Raw genomic sequence first — 15,943 nt, forward strand, 5'->3', positions numbered from 1 at the left:
ACCATTGCACATAGGTCACCCTTAAGGTAGGCCCTAGGTAGCCCTATAGGCAGGGTGCTGTGTAACTAAAAGGCAGGACAAGTCATGGAGGAGACAAACAGCTCACTGTTGTGAGGGCTACTCCTCTCATATGCTAGCATTGAGGAGTTCTCAAAACACTTTTAAGCTATAATACCTGAACAGAAAGGAGTAGTTACATCATGTTTCATATCTTTGGAATGGTGGTGATAAATCCTCTTTAGTGGTAAAACTGGATTTGATATCATCCTTTTTTAAATGCCACTTTTAGAAAGTGGACATTTCTCTGCTCTAAACTTTGCTCTGTGTGCCTGCAGCCGGGCTAGAATACACATCTGGGCTGGGTGACAGCTACACTTTGTGCATTCCCTCTAGACAGCCACAAACACTGGAAGGGCTGGGTGTGACAGAGGACTCATCTGCATTCATCTGCAGTCTGATAGCCTTCCTTGGCCAGGAAGGAGGACAAGTGGGTCACATCTACATCTGAATAGGCTGTGACCTAAACTCACACAAAGAACTGATTACCGCCCACAGGTAGCCTGGCAGGCAGGACTGGATTGAAAGGGATCCTTGTGCACTTCAGAGAGTTACTTTGAAGTCACCCCCTACAGCAAAGGCACTTTTGGGAATAAATGCTAGGGCTCTGACTCTACCAAATGAGTACAGTACTGGACCTGGGAAAACCTCTGCTAGAGTAAGGACTGTGGTGCTATAAGGATTGCCACTTTGATGTGACTGACTCTTCTGAGGAACTGCTTCTCTGCTTTGCTGAGCTGGCCTGTTGCCTGCTGATCTCTGCCCTGCGGAGGACAAGGACTGAACCCATCTCACTTGAATCCAGAGTGACTCCAAGGAAGTGCTGGCTTGCCTTCTGTTTTCTGAAGTCTCAGGGACACAAAAGACTTCCTAAAATCCTGCTGGACTCTGCAATCTGTGAGTCCTATCCTTGCCTGAGGTGACCCCTCTACTTGTGGGCCTCAGAAGTGGGTTCTGCAGCTGATTTCTTAAAAAACCAATGCATTGCCTAGATTGCGTGAGAATTTCCGCCGCATCTCCCTTCAACGTCGACACAGAGGCTGCTTGATGCTGACGGATCCAAAGCCTGTGCGGCTCAATGATGAAGCAGTAGGCTCTCGAGTCTGAAAAGCTCCATTCAATGTATTTCTTCAGTGGACCTGTCTGGATCCTGTAGCCGGCCTGCCCTCCATCGGAGTTGGCCTGAACTTTGAATTTGCACAAGTTCCTGGCGACCTCAAGTAACCTTTTGACCGCTAGTGACTTCTAAGAACTGTTTTCACATTTGGGGGCCATATGTATCAAACTCTGGTTTTGCAATTGTCAAATTGCGAATTGTTTTCGAATTGCTATTTGAAAATCGCAAAACGCTATGTAAGTAGGATTTGCAAATAATTTTGCGAATCTTACATTTTCCTTAATTGCGAATTGCAAATTGAAAATCGCAATTCGGGAATACCTCGCAAATTGAGAATGCAATTTCAAGGGTTCCAGGGTGTTAAAAGGACACCCTGTTGCACCCCTGAAATATGTATGTGTGCACATGTGGCACACATGCATGCCCTAAGGGCATGTATGTGCGCCACATGGCACTTAGAAAAACGCAAAAAAGTGAATTTTTCAGAGAAATCGCAAATTACCACCAAACCTAAACGTAAAAGTGAATGTGAAAAGAATAAAGGGTGAACACTGGTGCTAGGATGTTGAATGAAATTAAAACCGGGCTACATCACACTGGCTATTGGACCTTTATTCAGTGCTGTGTGTCTGCCCATTTAAAAGCCGACATGTTTCATTGCCCAAGGAAAAACACGCGGCAATTTATTCAGGGCGTGGGTTCTGGTGGTTGCTGATGATGAGAACCTGAGGTAGCAGGCGAGTACCTTCCTGCTTACCCCCATGGTGTTACTCCTGTGAGGCACCACCAGCCCCCTCCACATTTTTCTTCCTTCTTTTTGTATCTCCTTTTCACTCACTGGAAGTATTCTCTTCATATGAGGGGAAGGAGAGTGTGGAGGTGACATCAGTGGGAATCAACGCAACAGTTTGAATTTTAGATTTTGCTTTAAAGTGGTGACCCAGACTCGTAAAGTACAGATGGTATAGCCCTAACCACTGACCCTACAAATACCATAGTATATAGGTGGGGATCTGAGGAGGAGGTTCACCGTGTGAACAGGTCCGATGTTATGTATGAGATTATGAGTGGGGACTGACCTGTTCTCTACCCCTATAGCTCCTTTGTGTATAAAGGCATGACCATGTAGCCAGAAGGGCACCAGTAAAGGCATCACTAAATACAATACCAACTCAGATGAAACTGGCCTGGCTGGAGAATTTCAGTTGATATATTTGTTTTTATCTCAATATTTAACAACTGCAAATCTCATGCTTAAGCTGTCCTCCAAACCACCACTGCAAATGGGGCACTCTCTTCCATTGGTGGCCACTTGTCGCACAACCTGATGTAGCAATCAGAGCCTATGCACCACAGACATACTTCATGAGGGTCAATGAGCGACATCTGATTACAGCAGTTTCAGCACAGCTTGAATCTTGTAGTTTCAGCTGGGACATTGTGTTCTGGCACATTACGTAAAGTTTTAGGAGGCTTTGGAAGATCAAAGTTAGAAAAGGAGCAATGGGTCCGCTTCGAAGGGCACAGAAAGAAAAGAACTCACTTCAGCGTTTACTAATGATGCTTATGTGAGGCTTTCCCTGTCGTGTCAGGGGTAGTATGGAGAAACTATGGAACCACATGGCATCATCTAGTGGCGTGCAAGAGCATTGCTGAAGAATTCTTGAGATCCAGTCTGGCGCAAATATATAAAGTGAGAATACAAAATATTTTGATATTCGATCACCTCTTGAGAAACATGTTGGAGACAACAAAACACAACTGCAATATTACCATATTAATACTCGGAATGTATTATTGCGTCATATGAGTTATTGATATCATTTACAACATATAAAAACATTGAATTCATTACTACTGGTGGGCTGACAAAATGTGTGACCTTTTGTTGGACATGGTTTTTCTGCAGGGTCATCTCCTTTGCCTTCATCCCTCCTGTTATCTGAAAGTCGTTTTTGCTGGCATTAGGACTCTGTGCACATTACCACGGCTAACCAGTGCTAAAGTACTTGTGTACTCTCCCTAAGAGGTCACCTTGGCCGATACCTGATTGGCACATTTAATTTACTTATAAGTCCCTAGTATATGGTACTACACGTACCTAGGGCCTGTAAATTTTAATTCTACAAGTGGCCTGCAGCACTCATTGTGCCACCAATTGAAGTAGTCCATTAAACTATGTCTCAGGACTGCCATTGCAGCCTGTAGTGCAGTTTTAAACTGCCATTTCGACCTGGCAAATAAACTTTTTGACAGACCTAATTCTTCTGTTTTAATACATATAAGCCACCCTTAAGGTAGGCTCTTGACTGCCCATAGGACAGGGTGCATTATACTTTTAACCGCATGCGTGCGGGCGGAATTCCGCCCGTACGCTGAGTTTTTTAAAAACGCATGTTACGTGACGAGCTGGGCTCGTCATGAGCGTGCGAGGAGGCTACCTCATGACGAGCCCAGCTCGTCATCAGCGTCGAAGGGGTTAAAAGTAGGACATGATTTTAAAATGTACATGTCTAGGAAGTGAAAAACACCTACATTTGTTTTTTCACTACATTTAGGCCTATCACTCTTATTGGAAAACATTGGGTTTGCTGCTTACATTTATCAAGTGCTACTTTTGATTGGGAGCAGATAGAAACATCATATTTGGACTCAGATTCATTTTAATTTAAAATTCTGAAAATACTACTTTTAGACAGTTGGCATTTTATTGCCCAAAAGCCTTCTAGGAGTTCCCAGCTGCCTAGGCCTGTTAATGGCTTCCCTATTAAGAATAAGTAATGGGCACAGATGATGAACAATAGGGTACTAGGTGTGTGAGCAGGGTGGGCCATCTTGTGGGATGGCTGGGGGTGGACCTGTTCCCTGCCCCACTTATATTTCTAACGGCTTACCTGCAGAACCCACAAAAAAACTTAACATTAGTCTTTTGTGACCCTAGACTTCTTTGAGGCTTGGCAGGGGAAGGGTAGAACTTTCTAGAACCAGATGTGGAGTAGCATAGATAGTTCCCGCACTTCAAAGCATGGAAGCAGCTATAAATATAGGACTTCATGAGGCGCTCTTCAATACGCGTCTGGACCTGTGGACATTACAGAGCAAGTAAGTACTGCCATGTTCTTCAGAGGACTGCCCTGCTGCTTGAGGCTTGCCTTGTTAGCCTGAGAGCTGCCTTGATGCTTGAGGATTGCCTTGTTACCCAGACGACTGCCCTGCTGCTTGAGGCCGGTCTTGTTTTTGAGAGGACTGCTTTGCTGCTTGAGGCTTGCATTGTTCCCCAGAGGACTGTCCTGCTGCTAGATGCATGCCCTGCTCTCTGCGAAGGAAGACTGGACCTGCTGTCTTGAGCTGATCTGCTGCAACTTGATCTGCTTTGACCTACCTTAGCGCTGCTGGCCTCTGGTAGAGTACCCAAGAGGTGCCCTCCAGGTCCTGGACCCTTGACTGGCATCAGAGTGCACTCCTCTACAAGTAAAGAAATTCTGACGTTCAGGACTCTACGAGCCAGACTTTGATAAGGTATGTTTTTCAGCAGGACTAACCGAGTCAGTGTATCCAGCCCACACTCCATTGCGGTTGTCTTGAACTTGTGACTTTTCCCTGGTCCAGCACGACCAGATGACTGCGAGTGGAGCTTCGTGCTTTTAGGCGCTATACCTATCTAAAACTGTAAAATTACACATCTTCAAACCTACACATTGGATTTTTGTTGTTTTGGTCTCATTTTATTTATTAACATGTGCTCTATTTTTTTAATTGGTTTGGGATTTTTCTTGTGTTATGTTTTCACTTTATTACTATTTATCTGCTGCATAAATACTTAACCCAGTTTCTCTAAGTTAAGCCTGACTGCTTTTGTGCCAAGCTCCCAGAGGGTTAAGCATAGGTTCATTTAGTGACTTGTGTGGTTCATTATTAAAAGGATTGTGGCTGTTGCTTGAGTAGGGTTTACACCCCCTTCAACCAATAACACAATTTCTTAATCATTTGCTGCTTCTTAGGTGCTTTTCAGCAAGATGTCACATTTTTCTACTTCTACTTAAATTTACTTACTAATAAATAAATAAAAAAAAAATACCTGGATGATTTCACTTGATTTTAGTGGGTTACCTAGAATAACAAGGATACTGATTTGACATGTTTGGGTGCAGGATATCTAACCTTTCATTGTTGGAATTTTTGGGATAAGTGTAACCAGCTTAACAAATAGAATAAAGTAAATTGGAAGATGTTCAATTTTTGATGGTAGACGGTGTGTTCTAGTATTCTTTGTCCCTCATTAAATCATTTGGCATGACATACATTCAACAATAACATAATATGTTTCCAGTAAATGGGATTGAACATTCAACAATTTACCTGTATGGCATCTTCTGAGTTTCCTAAGCACTTGTGTATGGAACCAAGAAGCAGGTTTTTCAAACCCAAGACTGATGGGTCAGTCACTTCCTGGCAAGCTTAACAAAATCAAACAAACCATAAATAAATATCCTGCTGTATTATTATCTTTTTATAAATTACATTTTCGTTTGCATTCTTTAGCACTGACAGCAATAAGAAGTGTTCAGTCCTAAGCATTAACAAACTAGCGTTAGCAAACCAATAGTTAACAGACAACAATAGGGCAAGGCACTTAAAAACATCATAGTGCAAGTTTTGTAATTTTGTAATTTAGAACCTTGTTCCATACAAATCTAGAGATTAGGAGCCAATACTCTGCAGTTCTGATGGAATACAGCATTTTAACAGTCCACCCTTTCCTTCTAAAGAAAACACTGTGATTGCTAAACCCATTAATAATGATTTGGAAACCATAACATCAAAAATAGGTTTGTGCCATAAAACTGGAAAAAGCTTAGATATTCGTGAATCTTAGGTTAGCCCCTACAAATTACACACATGTAGAAATGTGACTATTGCAAGCAAAAGAGTGTTAAATGGATAAAAAATGGCTGAGCAATGCCAACATATCTGCCCCAACATATCGCTTAGCTTTGCCAATGCTTGTATGTTTTCCTCACATGGTCACTGAGCAACAATATGCTGCGGCCATCTGAAAAATCATCCAAAGATGGTGGTTAGCTATGTGGCCGTAGGTTGGTAAACTTGGAATGGATTTTTCCTTTTTTTTAAGCAAAATAATTCAAAGATGACGTTCATGCGGGTTCGTCAGCAGCCACCTTTGCATGCATTTTTTCTTAAAACTAAAGTAATGCACATATGGTGACCATCTTATATGCTTATTCTTTGTTTAAGAAAACCCATTCAAAGAAGGACACCACTGCACATATGTGCATAAGCACAGCCCCCAACATTGAATTTGTCTTAAAATAAAAAATCCATGGTGGGGGGTGGGGTGGAACCTAGATTTCACCGTGGCAAGATGTCGCAGTTGTAGGATTGGAGAGTTGGGGCACACGCCTGGATGCCCGAGCAGAGCTGTACGAGTGTTGAATGGTCCACAGAATACAGTTTCATGTATAACAAGTCAATGACTTCTTTATAGTACTCCACCAACTGCACTGATGTATTGGTTTGTATTTTTGGTAAGAATCTGAAAATAAAGGTTTAAAAAAAAAAAGAATCCAAGATGGCCACTGTGCAAGGGCACACAAGGGTGGCCATCTTGGAATGGTTCAAAATATATTCAAGTATGACTATTCACTGGTACACTGACAGACAGAGGTGAGAGCATGAGGGGTTGTAAAGGAAGCAGACTCTAGGGTATTTACTAATCAGAAAGAGAAGGGCCCAAAAGAAGGGGGAGCAGGTAGATTCACACAGTGGAAGAGAAAAAAGTCTCTTTGAAAAGTATCTTATTCGCTGCAATGCAAGGTTATACCTCAGCAATAGAAGGATACAATTCAAGCACTCAAACTACTGTGAAACTTAAATGCTCTTTGGTCAGGGCAAAGACTAGAATAGAGAGGGAAGCCATTGAAACAGGAGCGGGAAACTCAGATAGACAAGAAAGCCCCTGAATCAAGAGCTGACACAAAGCTTACTCCAAACCTGTATGTCTATATTGGATAGAATTGGATTCCTTGCCACCAGACAGCTGAACTGGTCTGTAAGCGAGATCTAACATTTGCCGAGATAAAGCTGAAGCCATCTTTAGGCAAGACTTTAAAAATTCTGTGCAAGACCATGGTGCCAGGAGTTTGCGTTTCTTGTACAAATCAGTTTTACAATGCTCACAGTGAGACTTAGCAGGGTCAATAAAGTTTTCTGTTGACAAATCACTCAAAATCGGCTGTTCCATAATCCATTCTATTAAGTTAACTTCTTTCACAAGATACTTTGGGTTTTATTCACAAGGTCATTGGTTCCGAGCACAAATGGCTGATATGAGAGTGCAAGGTGGTCACCAAAGGATACCTTGGACTTGCAAATACTTTTAGTATTATGGAAAATCACCCCATATTTGTGTAATATTCTGCAGAAGCAAATTCCAGGCATGAAGATAGGAGGGGATGTTATAAAGTGTGGTATGCCTTAAATTCATAGTGTACTCCCACAAGATTGTCAGTTTGTGGCCATTCACAAATTTCCCTTTGACTAGATCACACCCTTGAAATGGTCGGAGGTTTGATCTTGCCAAGGGCTGAAATAAATCCCTTTCAAGAGTGGGAGGTTCATGAAGGGTTAAAGGAAACAGTTTCTCCATTGCAATAACTATTAGTCACTGGAGAAAATAAAATGTGCTATTGCACAGATATGGCGCAGAACGAACAAGTTATTTACTTTCGGTAATGCATTATCTGGTAGAGACAGGATCTAGCCGTAGATTCCTTACTTTAGAATCCTCCCCAAGGCACGAGACTGGATCCGGAAGATTTTTCACAGCATGTCTGCGCGTCGGAAGAGGGCGTTGCGCGGCTCCATATCAAAGTCATCACACGATGTGATGTCGATGGAGTCGCTGTAACCCCTTTGCCGAAGCGCTGACGTCAGTTTCTTCCGTGCCTATTTTCCACACTCAAAATGTGGAACCACGTATAGAAACTGCCTACTGGAACAGTGTGCTAAAATAAAAAAACACGTTAGTTTCAAAGGATTACTAAAATAATAATTCAGTATGTGAATTGCCACAACAAAATCATTGAACCCAAAACGGAATTAGCCTAAACAAATGACCGAGTGCTTAATTCAGTAAGTGAAGGCTTATAACAAAATCATTGAGACCAAAGAGGACCACGTTCGCAGAGTGGGGAGGAAGGGAGGGTTGTAAGGAATCTGAGGCTAGTTCCAGATAATGTGTTACCAAAGGTAAGTAACTTGTTCATCTGATAGAGACATCTAGTCACAGATTCCTTACTTTATAATCAAATACCAAAGCATACTCTCCCCGGAGGAGGGTCTGCGAACTGAGACAACTAAAAAGCCTTGAACGAGAACGAAACTGGTCTAGAACCAGAGAAAACGACCAGACCTTCATAATAATGAAGTGGAGCAATAATAAGTTCTACAAGAAAAACACCCGTGGAAAGAAGCACGGATAAGTAAAGTCAGAAGATATTAAAAAGAATGGAAATAAAATTATCCATGTTAGCATGACAACTGTGGTAGAAGTCAACTTACAAGAGAACAGAAAAGTAGTCAAACCTTAAAGGGGATCTGAACCCATGCATGCTCATCGCATAAGCACTGTGGAAGAACCACAGTAAGAAAGGTCATAAAGACTTAGAAAGCATGAAAAGAATTGTTACCCATATAGAAGAACAATTGCCAAATGACTCTAAAATAGAGCTATTGGCGTGCATATCCAGACCCAAACTGCAAATTCGATAGTTGAAAAAAACAGATCAGCAGGGCATGCCATGGAGCAATACCTCTGTGTCCTATCGAGTTTTAAGCAAACCAAACCTGCCCTGTAACGTAGAGAGCAGTCCATCACCAGTGGGAATAATAACAACAACTCTATAAAAAGAAGTCGAAGACAACATAACATAACGTGTATTTGTAAAGTGCACATGCAAAGGGCATCTTGAAATCAATGGTACTCGTTGTATCGACCTCAGAAAGAAACAAGCATTTGCAATGCAGTAGCTCTCTCACATTAGTAAAGTTTGAGCTATTGGTATTGTAAATGACAAATGTTTTATTTATGTGTTGGTTTTGAAAATAGCAAAATTAATAGCTTTGTCATTTACAATGCCAATAGTTTTAACTTTCACAAATGTGATATCTATAGCATTTGTAATGCAATATGTGTTGTATTTACGTGACTTAGATGTATTGATATTACAAATAACAATGGCTTTTAATTAAAAAAAAATAATAATACTTAAATAAAAGTTATTGTAATTTATAATGGCAATAGCTTAAACGTTTTTAAATAACTTTTGTGAAGATTATGTTCAGTGTATTTTATTGTGACGAAAATCTGAGAACAGAAGTGAAATATTAACATCTTTTTTTGACATTTGTAATAAAACTTGAAACATTGAGAGAACATATTTGAACCAGTTGTTGTTGAATGGTTGCACAGATTGATGCTGTGGTGGCGCTGAGTGATGCTGTGGCGTTTAGTGATGCTGTGGTAGTGCATAGTGATGTTGTGGTGCCCCTGAGTGATGCTGTGGTGCCCTTGAGCGATGCTGTGGTGGTGCTGAGTGATGTTGTGGTGATGCGATAGATAGATAGATAGAGTGAGGGCGATAGATAGATTTTTTTAAAACATATTTTTATTGATTTTGTAGCTTCAAATTTCCATATACATTCGCGCAATGTTACTTACATATTATGATTCCGTTAACACAGCGTGCGTGTATGATCATAAGTCATCATGAACACATATTAATAGGTTGAGGGCGATAGATAGATAGACAGAGTGAGGGCGATAGATAGATAGACAGAGTGAGGGCGATAGATAGATAGACAGAGTGAGGGCGATAGATAGATAGACAGAGTGAGGGCGATAAGACAGATAGAGTGAGGGTGATAGATAGAGGGGGGGCGATAGAGTGAGGGCGATAGATAGATAGAGTGAGGGCGATAGATAGATAGAGTGAGGGCGATAGAGTGAGAGCGATAGAGTGAGGGCGATAGATAGATAGTTAGATAGATAGCTAGATAAAAAAAATGTGTCACTGTCTGCATTTTACCCCCAAGCCTGTAATCTTAAAAAAAACTGGAAAGTGCAATTTAAATGCAGGACTCCATTGTACTCCATATTTTGCCCCTTTCAGATGTATAAAAGTCCACTTGTGACATCACTTCCTACCATGAAATAGCACCATGGCGATGTCACAGAACAGCCTATTAAATGGGAAGAGAAGTAAGGCATGCCATCAGGATACTAAATCATATATATTTGTCAATAATGCCCCAAATAATGGTAAAAATAAAACTCAAATATAAAAGACATCTTAGCTATACACACATTAGGAAACTGGAAAAGAGATACCCGAGACAGCCTGGCATAGTTGCTCCGGAAGGGCAAGAGTAGCAGCAGATCGCTCCTGGTCACCAGCCAATATTATCTTTATTAGGATTCCCCTGCAATCTCAATATTGTGAAGATAACACTCATTTTGGGTGAGTTTCACTTTAAGAGACTGTAACATTCATATGGTGCATGTATGATTAACTAAAACTGCAGCAAGGCTCGAGCTTCAGCGTCATATCCGGTATAAGTAATCCGTGGTTTAAATAGGGCCACTTAACTCGGGCTTGGGGTCGGATGGAATGAATGAGTGCCGCTGACTGCTAGGCGGGCGCGTGGCCATGTCATGCTGTTCTCATTGATTAAATCAAAAAGAGACTAGCTCAAGTTACTTTTAGGGGAGGGGGAAGACTCTGATATGTTTTGTCACGGAGTGTGAACACCCAGCAGGTGTGTTCAAAAAGCCCTCACCCACCAACCTGGTTGGTGGCATGCTTCATCATCGGGCCCACCTAGTGGCACCTAGCGTGCCCCGGGTGTGCTTCAACGCCTGACTACAGCGGAGCTGGTATTTTACTGAGTGTGCGGTGAAGATAGTTAAGGAAGTGATGTTAAAACGGCTGAACGGTGGTCCCAGTACCCGAAGGTAAAATTAGACTTTAATACCTGGGCCTCCGTCAGCGGTTAAAAATAAGGCAAGGGGATGTAAGAGGCGAGTTACGACCTCTCACATCCAATGGGTCAACATGTTTCAGCCAGTGCCTTATGACTAGACTGGCTTTCTTCAGGACCTAAAATAAGTGAGTGCAAATTACCTAGTGGGGGTGTAGGGGAGACTATGTGTCTACACGCCCTAAAGTGTATCTACGTGTGAGAGGGGGATTCCCTTCTCAAGACCACCTTCTCCCTGTATGTTTTGTTTTGTCCTTCCATGTTATGTGTACAGGTGGTCTTGAGAAGGGAATCCCCCTCTCACACGTAGATACACTTTAGGGCGTGTAGACACATAGTCTCCCCTACACCCCCACTAGGTAATTTGCACTCACTTATTTTAGGTCCTGAAGAAAGCCAGTCTAGTCATAAGGCACTGGCTGAAACATGTTGACCCATTGGATGTGAGAGGTCGTAACTCGCCTCTTACATCCCCTTGCCTTATTTTTAACCGCTGACGGAGGCCCAGGTATTAAAGTCTAATTTTACCTTCGGGTACTGGGACCACCGTTCAGCCGTTTTAACATCACTTCCTTAACTATCTTCACCGCACACTCAGTAAAATACCAGCTCCGCTGTAGTCAGGCGTTGAAGCACACCCGGGGCACGCTAGGTGCCACTAGGTGGGCCCGATGATGAAGCATGCCACCAACCAGGTTGGTGGGTGAGGGCTTTTTGAACACACCTGCTGGGTGTTCACACTCCGTGACAAAACATATCAGAGTCTTCCCCCTCCCCTAAAAGTAACTTGAGCTAGTCTCTTTTTGATTTAATCATATATTAACCGGGGACATGGACTAGCTTTCTGGTCCTACCTCTCTCTCTTGATTACGCATGCTGTTCTCATTATCTGCTGGTCTATTTTCAGCCTCTGCTTTAAAAACGTGCATCCAATTGCCGGTGGGAAGCGCAGATAGGGTCCGATAAGCAAAGCAGGTGGATGCGTTAAGCTTGGCTGTGTCTCGCGTCGTCGAGAAGGAGCTGGCCCGTCCGTGAAAATCCACTGGCTGAAACCTAAGCGTATCTTGATGATTTGATCTAAGGCCGGCTGGGAAAATGTATGGCGATGTGTGGGCAGGAAGAGCAATGGGCTGCGAAGATTCATGGAGCGGAGCAGCTGGGAGAGGTACAGGCATGGAGGGGTGCGGACAGAGACATGTGGGCAGAAACAGGGAAAGGGAACTGTGCGCCCCCGAATCTGCGCGAAAGTGAAAGCGAGGCAGAGCACGAGAGGAGATGGGCACGTTCACAGCCCATGTCTCCTAAAGCGCACCGTCACAGCCCTGCTGACGAGCTTACCACACACATTGCAGACAATGGCTGTGACTGCGCGCCTTAGGAGACACGCACTGTGAAAGGGAAAGTGTGGGAGAGCGCGAGAAGAGACGCGCGCGTTCACAACGCATGTCTCCTAAAGCGAGCGCGATCACAGAGCGTGTCTCCTAAAGCGCGCGGTCACAGCCATTGACTGCAATGGGTTTATTAAGCTCGTGCACCTCTCCTGTGCCACTTCGCTACCTACACGGCGACAATAAGTCTCACTGGCGGCAGCGCTTTGCGCTGCGACGCCAGCGAGACCTAAAAAGGTGGAGTGTACCGGCCGAGATATGAAGGACAGCAGGAAGGCTTTCAACGCCAAGCGGATGACCCTCAGCTTCGGAAAGTTGATGTGGAACAGGTACTCAGCTGAAGACCAGACGCCTCTAATCTCCATCTCTCACAGATGGCCATCTCAGCCCAGAAGCAATGCATCAGTCACCACTGTCACCTCTGGGTGGGAAAGGGGTCTTCCGCTCACTCAAATGTTGTCCAGCAACTACCTCTGTACATCTTTTGCCCCCTCCTATGAAATCTGCATGTGGTCGGAGAGTTCCCCTTGATACTGGGCCCACTCGGACTTCAGATCCTACTGTAGAGCCACAAATGCCATCTGGCATGTTCGACCAGCAGGATGCAGGAAGCCATCAATCCCAGCAACATCAGAGTCGACTTCATTGAAGTCCACGACAGCGGTTGAAAGGTTGGGATCATAGCCTCAATGTCCTGCATTCTCTGTTTCACAGAGGAAAGGCACAAAACTGAACAGTGTCCAGAATAGTTCCAATGTAGGGCAGTGTTAGATCTGGGGGTCTCTAGTTGGCAGAGGTATGTACCAATGTCCAAATAGGAACCTTTGCTTCTAGTCAGGGTAAGGTGGATACACTCTTTAGATAACCCCTGCTCACCCCCTTGGTAGCTTGGCACGAGCAGACAGGCTTATCAAAGACAATGGGTAAAGTATTTGTACCAACACTCACAGTAACACAGTGAAAACACCACAAATGGACTCAACACCAGTTTAGAAAAATAAAGTACCTTTATCTAAACTACACAAGACCAAAACAACAAAAATCCCACATACACAGTTCAAGAATATGACTTTAAAAGAGTTCTAGGGTTTGCGTCAAAATAATCCACAGTTGCGTGACTCTTAGCCCAAAGTACCTGTAGATGCGACAAAACTTCCAAAGGGAAGCTGCAGCGTTGGAAAACAAGCGATGCGTCACTCCTGAGACCCTAGGGAGGCGATGCGATAGATCCGCTGGACGCAGCGGGCGTGTTGCGACTAATCCGGTCTGTAGGGGGAGGGATGCGATACCTTGTATGGATTTTGGTACGCAGATTCAGTAGGAAGCGCATTGCACAGGCACGATTTGACGATCTTCGGGATGGCGACGATCTCAGGTGCGGCGGCGATGCGCTGTGCAGTGTCGAGCTTCTCCTCTCGTGGCCCCTCGATGCAATGGCTCTGTGACGATGTTCACAGCGACGTGATGCGGTCCGCAAGCAAGCGGGCGGCGATCTCACCCAGCAACGACAGTCTCGGCGACAATACTCTTCCCGCACCGGGGTGATGCGCTCCGCAAGCGAACGATGCATCGGTTCTTGCAGCGGTAACAGGGACTGCGACGATCTTCGCTGCAACAGGAAGTTTCTCGCACTGTCAACGAAGCGCTCCGCTAGCGAGCCATGCGTGAAAATTGCATATTGTCTTTGTTTCTCCATGTCCAGCTCCCCAAACAGCAGGCACAACTTCCAGAGGCCCCGCAATTGGATCAAGCCTCTAGGAAGGGCAGAACTCATACAGCAGAGTTCAGGGGGAAGCTGGGGGTGAAGTCCTTTTGTTCCTGGGACTTCTTAACAGGAGGCCGACTCTCCTCAGGTCCTTGGAGATCTCTTCAAGCAAGGAGACACAGCAACAGCAAAGTCCTTCCCCTCTCCTTGGCAGAAAGCAACTGCAGGTCAGCCCACAAAAACACACAGCAGGACAGTCCTTCCTCTTCAGTCTTCCAGCTTTCTCCTTGGCAGAGGTTCCTTCTTGATTCCAGGATGATCTAATCTTCTGTAGTCTGGGTAGACCTTTTTATACCAGTCTTTCCTTTGTTCTCTGGAGGAAGAGAGGCCTTGGCTTAGTCAGAACCAGTTCTGGTCAGTCCTGGAGCACTTTGTTTTTCTGACTTCTTCTTTCCCTTCAGAGAGAGGGGCAGGGTCGTCAGGCGCCCAGCAGGAGGTGGAGCCAGCATTGTGGAAGGCAGGCACAGCCCTATTCAGGCCCAGGTGCTATCCCCTCCCGCCACTCAAGATGCAGATGCAGCTATTCAGCCTAGGGCTGACTCATCCAGCCTCCTCCAGCCTCCTGGGGGCTCCACAGCCCCTGTCACTCACAAACCAGAAGAGTCAATTCACAAACAAGCCAAGGCACACAAAAAGCTCAGACAAGAGTACAGCCACTATCTAAAAGTGCTGTTCTCAAACACAGGATTTAAAAACCATCCTTCATAAAAGATAGGTTATTAAATTCTGAGTTCAGGGATACCAGACTTTAATTTTCTATCTTGCTCCTATGGGAAGATATGCAGGTAAACATTATACACAGCATTCCCCATTACAGCCCATGGGCAAGATAGCCCATGGGCAAGACAGCCCATGGGCAAGATAGCCCATGGGCTTGTCACAATAGTGAAAAACAAAAATGGCTGTAATTCACTACCAGAGCATGTCACACACACTAGTACATGCTCTACCTTTCACATACACTGCACCCAGCCCAGGGGGGTACCTAGGACCTTCCATAGGGGTGTCCAATGTGTACAGAAAGGGAAGGGTTAGGCCTGGCTAGTGTGGACACCGGTCAGGTCATGATGGCAGCTAGCAACTGCCCACAGGCACTGTGGTGGCAGGCCTGAGACACCATTTTGGGGCTACTCCTGTGGGTGGCACAAGCAGTGCTGCAGGCCCACTAGTAGCATTTGACTCACCAGCCCTGGCACACTCAGTGCAATTTACTAGGGACTTCATGGTAACACAAATATGCAAATCATGGATAACCAATCACAATAACAATTTACCTAGGGAGCACTTGCACTTTGACACTGATCTGCAGTGGCAAAATGCCCAAAGCATCTAAACCATCAAAAACGAAATCCAGCACAGCGTCAAAAATACAGGAGGTAGAGGCAAAAAGTCAGGGGAAACCACGCCAAAGATGCCAGGTCTAACAGGCAGCATTTGAAATGTAGTTAGGTGTGACTTCAGTTCGTTGACAGTGAACCCAGAGATGACTGGAGGTTCGCCATTGTCTGGAGGTGGCTGACGACTGCCTTGAGCGAGCATCTCTTTATCAGCCAATCA

The 15,943-nt window shown here is 44.4% G+C and overlaps 1 protein-coding gene across 1 annotated transcript in view; it reads right to left on the reverse strand.

The window, feature by feature from the left end:
- TTC39C (tetratricopeptide repeat domain 39C) overlaps window positions 1-15,943 on the reverse strand; it is a 497,992-nt gene that overhangs the window by 77,278 nt on the left and 404,771 nt on the right. Inside the window, exon 11 of the mRNA XM_078687417.1 lies at window positions 5,534-5,631. Coding sequence (XP_078543543.1) covers window positions 5,534-5,631 — 98 coding nt within the window. The remainder of the gene's footprint in view (window positions 1-5,533; window positions 5,632-15,943) is intronic.

Source organism: Lissotriton helveticus, chromosome 4_1 (assembly GCF_964261635.1).
Source record: "Lissotriton helveticus chromosome 4_1, aLisHel1.1, whole genome shotgun sequence".
Classification (NCBI taxonomy): Eukaryota; Metazoa; Chordata; class Amphibia; order Caudata; family Salamandridae; genus Lissotriton; species Lissotriton helveticus.